The sequence below is a fragment of the Oncorhynchus nerka genome, linkage group LG23 (genome assembly GCF_034236695.1).
Source record: "Oncorhynchus nerka isolate Pitt River linkage group LG23, Oner_Uvic_2.0, whole genome shotgun sequence".
Taxonomy (NCBI): domain Eukaryota; kingdom Metazoa; phylum Chordata; class Actinopteri; order Salmoniformes; family Salmonidae; genus Oncorhynchus; species Oncorhynchus nerka.
The window spans coordinates 49536405-49543904 of record NC_088418.1 but is presented as its reverse complement, the minus strand read 5'-3'; the positions used below and the strand labels follow the sequence as shown (position 1 = coordinate 49543904).

Genomic DNA, 7500 nt, shown 5'->3' with positions numbered 1-7500 from the left:
GTCTAGCCATTTCCATGGGGACCTGGTGGGGGCAGTGCGTGTCCACTCCCCTGTCCTGCTGTCTGCCTGTCGGCCATTACGGCTGCCCTTCCCCCCTGCATGGACCACAGTCGCCACCCCTCCCTGGCCACTCCATATATATGGTAATGAGACCGGAAGAGAGGCGTGTCAGAGTCAGAGCCACGGACGCCTGCCTGCATTAGACAGGGGGGCAGGTGAGGGGTCAAGGGGGGCGTGGTAAGGGCCAGTGTGTTACTTGTGTGTGAGTGTGTTCCGGGAGGGAGGACCGTGTCAGCGGGGAATAGATAGACACTATCGCGGGGTCACGAGCGCTGGGGTCAACCAAGGATGTTAATCAACACCATGGCCTCTCTCTGTCTGAGATTCCAACTCATCAGGGAGTAGAGGGGAAAGGAGAGAAAGAGAGAGCAAAGGAGAGAAAGAGGAAAGGTGGGACCGCTCCACTGTGGGGCCCTGGGGGTCTGCTGAGGGGCCCCTGGGGGTCTGCTGAGGGGCTTTCACTGCTTTTTCAAAACAGATATTCATGGAGGTAAGACTCCGCTTGGATGCACACAGACCCCCCACAGACCCCCATAGCCCTATGGTCAGGGAGTGTGGTTCACACAGTCACACATGCCAACGGCCACACGGCTGACTACCTCTCTCATACCTCCACTATAGAGCTGAGAGCGGGCCAGAGAAGTTGTCTCCAGCAAAGTTGCGTAAGTGGTTCGGACTTCAGAGAAGTTGTTTGGTAAGTTTCATCAGGAGAACGATTAGTACCAGCAGGTGACTGGTTGACAGCCTGCCGCTTTTGATGCAAAAAAAGAGCCTCGACCGAGCAGGAACACACACACACATGCGTGAATGAATAACCCCGGAAGAAAACTCCAAAACACACACACACTCAGGTACGTACCTTGGGTTTGGGCGGCGGGGTGCTGCGGCTCTTCTCATGGTGTGTGTTGGTGGGAGAGTGGGTGTTCAGGTTGGTCTGGGACATACTGCTGTGTTTGGCCCCTGGAGACACCTGCATCGCTGCCAGCTGAGCTGCATACAGCTGCTATGGAGAGAGACGGGAGGGTCAGGGAGGGGGGGGGGGGGACAGATAGAGGGGAAGAGAGGTAGAAAGAGGGGGAGAGAAACAAGAAAAAAGAAAGGGACACATGAATAAATGAATTCTCTGAGCACACAAACAAAAAGAAGATCCCGGCTAAAAAACCCAGGTCGGCCATTAGTGAGTGGCTGATGGCCTGTTTGTGTGACAGAGAGAGAGGGACGCTGCCACTTCCCCTGCCACACGGCCCCGTGGGAACACACTAACAGCCTCAATCTCTGAGTGAGAGATGTCCCCTTCAGGTGCATCGTGGGTAGGAAACACTCAGAACCCTACAGTGTCATGCTGAGAGAGAGAGGAGAGGAGAGAGAGAGAGAGAGAGAGAGATACAGAGAGAGAAAGTTGGGAATGTGTTTGCCAGACGGTACAGTAGGATTCTGAGTGAACACATTCCCAACTACCTCTCTGTCAGCGTGACCCAGTAGGATTCTGAGTGAACACATTCCCACCTACCTCTCTGTCAGCGTGACCCAGTAGGATTCTGAGTGAACACATTCCCAACTACCTCTCTGTCAGCGTGACCCAGTAGGATTCTGAGTGAACACATTCCCAACTACCTCTCTGTCAGCGTGACCCAGTAGGATTCTGAGTGAACACATTCCCAACTACCTCTCTGTCAGCGTGACCCAGTAGGATTCTGAGTGAACACATTCCCCTACCTCTCTGTCAGGATTCTGAGTGAACACATTCCCAACTACCTCTCTGTCAGCGTGACCCAGTAGGATTCTGAGTGAACACATTCCCAACTACCTCTCTGTCAGCGTGACCCAGTAGGATTCTGAGTGAACACATTCCCAACTACCTCTCTGTCAGCGTGACCCAGTAGGATTCTGAGTGAACACATTCCCAACTACCTCTCTGTCAGGCGTGACTCTGTCAGTGACCCAGCAGGATTCTGAGTGAACACATTCCCAACTACCTCTCTGTCAGCGTGACCCAGTAGGATTCTGAGTGAACACATTCCCAACTACCTCTCTGTCAGCGTGACCCAGTAGGATTCTGAGTGAACACATTCCCAACTTTTCCCCATCTTTCTCTCCATCCAATGAATGTGTTCACTCAGAATCCTACTGTACTGTCTGGCAAACACATTCCCAACTTTCTCTCTCTGTATCTCTCTGTATCTCTCTGTCTCTCTCTCTCTCTCTCTCCCTCTCCCTCTCCCTCTCCAATTTAAGGGGCTTTATTGGAATGGGAAACACGTGTTAACATTGCCAAAGCAAGTGAAATAGATAATAAACAATAAAAGATGAACAGTAAACATTCCACTCATAGGAAATAAAGACTCTTCCACAGACTAATTCTCAGACTGGCATGAAGACAGGCTGGTTTCTGCTTAGAAGGAACAAGTAAATGTCTGAAATATCTGACAGTAATATCTACTGAGGGGATCAGAGGTTTCATTTCAGAATGAGATGTACATGACTAAGAATCCAGAGTAGTCACAGTGCTCTTGGACATTTACACAGTCTAATCATCAGACAAAGTACTTCATACTCTCGAGCAAATATTTCCACAGCAACAGACACACCGTAATAAACTTGGAAACAAATGAGCTACAATATTCATCAGCCCTCTTCCTCCTCCAGCTATTTCTGCTCTCCACAACAACGCTCTCTCATTCCCTTCATGTTTCTTCACAAGAATTCTCACCAAATGCGTTTGTTCCTAATTGTCTTTAAGATGAGGAAGAGAATAGCTGTTTATGAGTCAAAACGAGCTGTTTTCTTGATTGTATTTCTGTGTAAAGGGAGGGTTTGGGTTTGGGAGCGGCCCACTATGTTGTGAGAGGAACTTCCGTCCTTCTGTTGGTGGTTGGCCGCCGGCCACGGAAGGGAAACAAAGACTGGTTTATGCAAATGGCCATGGCAGCTCTCACTACCCATCAGCCACTGCTTCCCATTAGACACACTCCTCCTGCTCTCTCTAATAAAGACATTTCCATCCTCTTTTTTCTTGAGGAAAACAACAGTCACACACACACACACACACACACACACACACACACACACACACACACACACACACACACACACACACACACACACACACAAAGCACCCACTAAGCACACACTAAGCACTAAGCACTTGAGAATCTCAAATTATTATATTAATACGTATTTTCAAATATCTGACAAGCACGCTAGCACACATGCACACAGGGAGGCTCACTCTCAAAACCCTCTCTGAGTGTCTTTCTACTAGGATGGTCTGAGACTGGTTGCACTGAACACTGAGACACAGTACAGTAGGTCAGGACTGGCTGATGAAATAAAGGTCCTGGTCATTTCTGTTCAATTACCCCCACCATGACTCCTGGAGGTGGGTGGACACCCTCCCTCCTCCCTCCACACCCCCTCCCCACCAGCTCTGACCCGCCTGGGAGGCCAGTGGACCGCAGTGTGTGTGTGTGTGTGTGTGTGTGTGTGTGTGTGTGTGTGTGTGTGTGTGTGTGTGTGTTAGCGTGTTGAGACCAGTGGTTCAGCATAGCTATATTTGCAGTGTGAATTGAGTTCCATTACAGGGCCAGCTCCCATCACTCAGGCCTGCTCAATGGGCCAGCGAGCAGAGTGACAAGTCACTTTACACACACACACAGAAACAGACACACACTACAGAGAATGCCCAGAGCATACCCCCATCGTCAAAACGACACGCATGTCATCAAACAGGAAGTGACAGTGCGGAGCCCCCGGGGTGACCAGAGGGGGGAGGAGGAGGGGGAGACAGACACACACAACACAATGAGTGAGAGGGGGAAAATCCTATCTTAGTTGAGACGAAGGAATTTAAATGTCAGCCACTAGCCAGGCACTAGGAGGTGGTGCAGGGATGGGGGGGACGGGGGAAGACAGGGGAGAAGGTTAGTAAGGGATTTTGTCTCTGTCTCCCCCGTCTGTCTCTCAACCCTGAGCTGTGTTCGTTTGAACTCTCTAAACCTGCTCTTTTCCTTCTTACCCTAATCCCTTCATGTGAGTCCTACTCCATCACTAGAAGGATCTGTGGGGGTTCTATGTGTGTGTGTGTGTGTGTGTGTGTGTGTGTGTGTGTGTGTGTGTGTGTGCACATGAATGTGTGTATGTTTGTGTGTCAAAGATGTGTTTGTGTAGGTGCGTGTGCGTGTGTGTGTGTGTGTGTGCGTGTGTGTGTGTTTGTGTGTGTGTGCGTGCAGCAGTGGACAAGATAAGCTCAAGTACAAATGTGTGTGGAAGAATGCGGGAAAAAAACGAAACAATGGGGTGTTTACACATGAACAAACAGGTGTGTACGCCCGAGAAGATAATGTGTGTTTATTCCTATAAGTGTGTGTCTGTTTTTGTGTGTGTGTGTGTGTGTGTGTGTCTGTGTACACCCCTCACACCCCCCCCAACCTAAGCCTTTCTTTCCCGCCTCTCCGCTGTGGTCTCAGCCAGTTAGAACAGATCTGTGAATCTTTGTGTAACAGACATCTTCTCCCGTCAATAATCTCCAGTTTTACTCAGATTATGCTTTCTTCCTCCCTCTTGCTCTTTGTTGTGTGAATAGATGAGGGTTCAGTCCAGGCCACAGCCTTTGTTTACTCTGGTCAGCAAGGCCCATTGTGCAACAGAACAATTATTATATTACTCCTGTTTTATTCCCTTAGAGCTAACTGTCCTCGCCTGCCTGTGTGATGGTTGTTTGTTGAGTGGAGAGAGAGAGAGAGAGAGAGAGAGAGAGAGGAAGAGAGAAAGGGAGAGAGAGAGGTAGAGAGAGTGGAGAGAGGGAGAGGGAGGGAGAGAGAGAGAGAGAGAGAGAGAGAGAGAGAGAGAGAGAGAGAGAGAGAGGGAGGGAGGGAGGGAGGGAGGGAGGGAGGGAGGGAGAGAGAGAGAGAGAGGGAGAGATAGAAAGGGAGTGGAGAGAGATAGAGGGAGAGGGAGGAAGAGAGAGGGAGAGAGAGAGAGAAAGGAGAGGAGAGAGAGAGAGAGAGAGAGAGAGAGAGAGAGAGAGAGAGAAGGGAGAGAGAGAAGGAGAGAGAGAGGAGGGAGGGAGGGAGAGAGAGAGAGAGGGAGAGATAGAAAGGAGTGGGAGAGAGATAGAGGGAGAGGAGGAAGAGAGAGGGAGAGAGAGAGAGAGAAAGGGAGAGGGAGAGAGAGAGAGAGAGAGAGAGAGAGAGGAGAGGGAGAGAGAGAGAGAGAGGGAAGGAGAGGGTGAGGGAGAGAGAGAGAGATAGAAAGGCAGAGGGAGAGAGAGAGAGAGAGAGAGAGAGAGGAGAGAGAGAGAGAGAGAGAGAGGGAGGGAGGGAGGAGAGAGAGAGAGAGGGAGAGATAGAAAGGAGTGGGAGAGAGATAGAGGGAGAGGGAGGAAGAGAGAGGGAGAGAGAGAGAGAGAAAGGGAGAGGGAGAGAGAGAGAGAGAGAGAGGAGAGAGAGAGAGAGAGGGAAGGAGAGAGGAGAGAGAGAGAGATAGAAAAAGGCAGAGGGAGAGAGAGAGAGAGAGAGAGATAAAAAGGCAGAGGGGGAGAGGGAGGAGAGAGGGAGAGAGAGAGAGAGAGAGAGGGAGGGAGGGAGAGAGAGAGAGAGGGAGAGATAGAAAGGGAGTGGGAGAGAGATAGAGGGAGAGGGAGGAAGAGAGAGGAAGAGAGAGGGAGAGAGAGAGAGGGAGAGAAGGAGAGAGGGAGGAGAGAGAGAGAGAGAGAGAGAGAGAGAGAGAAGGGAGAGAAAGGGAGAGGGAGAGAGGAAGGAGAGGGTGAGGGAGAGAGAGAGATAGAAAGGCAGAGGGAGAGAGAGAGATAGAGAGAGAGGGAGAGAGAAAGGGAGAGGGAGAGATAGAAAGGCAGAGGGAGAGAGATCGAGGAAGAGAGAGGAGAGAGATAGGAAGAGGGAGCAGGAGAGAGAGGGAGAGGGAGAGAGAGCGAGAGCGAGAGAGAGAGAGAGAGAGAGCGAGGGGAGAGATCAGGGATGAACTTTAAACCTTTAAATCTATCTCTTTCCATCTAAGGCTGTCATTCTATCAGCTCTATTGTTGGTGGTAGTGAAGATCTGAGGAAAGGAAGTTGTATTGTGATCAAATAAGAACGCAAAGGAAAAATAGCAGATTTGAAATCTGTATGGATTTATACTTCTTTCTCTGACTGTCTGAGACTGAGTTGGAGGTGGGACAGTGTGTGTTGGAACTGCGACGTCCTGACACTATGACGCTATCTATTTGAGACCTTCCTACTCTCCTATCTGTGCTGGTATTGATCAGTAAAGACATTTCCCACAGACATCACAGACTAGTCTATACAGAGATATCAGCACTGAAATAATGTGTCCAACGCTAACTATCCTGTAGCCACCTTGTCAGCATTGTTAAGTGTCAATGCATGCACATGCCCTGATAACACACACTGTCTCTCTCCCTCTCCTCGTTCTCTCTCTGTCTGTCCTCTCTTTCTGTCACTTTTCTCCCTCCCTCCCTCCCTCCCTCCCTCCCTCCCTCCCTCCCTCCCTCCCTCCCTCCCTCCCTCCCTCCCTCCCGTGTACAGTGCAGTAATTTGATACCTGATCCGCTCAGTTGACCCTCTTTACACCTCTCCAGCACTGTTGTTCACACATTCCTCTCCTCCTCCTCATCCCTTCATTCCTCCCCTCTTCATACCTCTTTAGCACTGCTGTTCGCGGACTCCTCTCCTCCTCTCCCTCATCCCTTATCCTCTCACCGCCCCTCTTCATACCGCTCTAGCACGGTGGTTCGCTCACTCTTCTCCTATCCTTCTCTCCTCTCCTTCTCCTATCCCTTCATTCCCTCACCCCTCTAAGTACCTGTCTCATACCTTGATTTCTTCATTTCAAATCCCTCCATCTCTCTACTAATATAATACCTCTCTTTCTCTCTCCCTACCCCCATACTTGCTCCCCTGCCATATAGTGTGTGTTAGAATGAGACTACAGAGTAGTTATTGTAAGGATGTAACCGTCACAGTGAGTCTTTGTCCCAGTCTTATCTCTGTCAGACTATAGAGACCAGGGAGGTATAGGGGTCATGACCTGGACTAAATGAGTTCCACATAGATCTCTACTGTCTCCTCTCCTCACAGCTGCCAATAAGAGGCCAGTGCAGGTGTGTGTGTGACTTGAACATGATTAAAATGAGTATATATGAGAGTACATATGCTGCAGTGTGCCTTTGTTCAAGTGGTGTGTCCCTTTACAGGACTTGCTGTTTGTTTTAGTGTGTGGTTGTGTGTGTGTTTTACTGTGTGGTTGTGTGTGTGTGTTTTACTGTGTGGTTGTGTGTGTGTGTTTTATTGTGTGGTTGTGTGTGTGTGTTTTTACTGTGTGGTGTGTGTGTGTGTGTGTGTGTATTTTACTGTGTGGTTGTGTGTGTATTTTACAGTGTGGTTGTGTGTGTATTTTACTGTGTGGTTGTGTGTGTGTGTTT

General features: G+C 49.8%; 1 protein-coding gene across 1 annotated transcript in view; it reads right to left on the bottom strand.

The window, feature by feature from the left end:
* LOC115127389 (transcription factor SOX-5-like) overlaps positions 1-7500 on the bottom strand; it is a 130545-nt gene that overhangs the window by 24237 nt on the left and 98808 nt on the right. Inside the window, 1 exon segment of the mRNA XM_065008189.1 lies at positions 920-1063. Within this exon segment, the coding sequence (XP_064864261.1) occupies positions 920-1063 (144 nt within the window).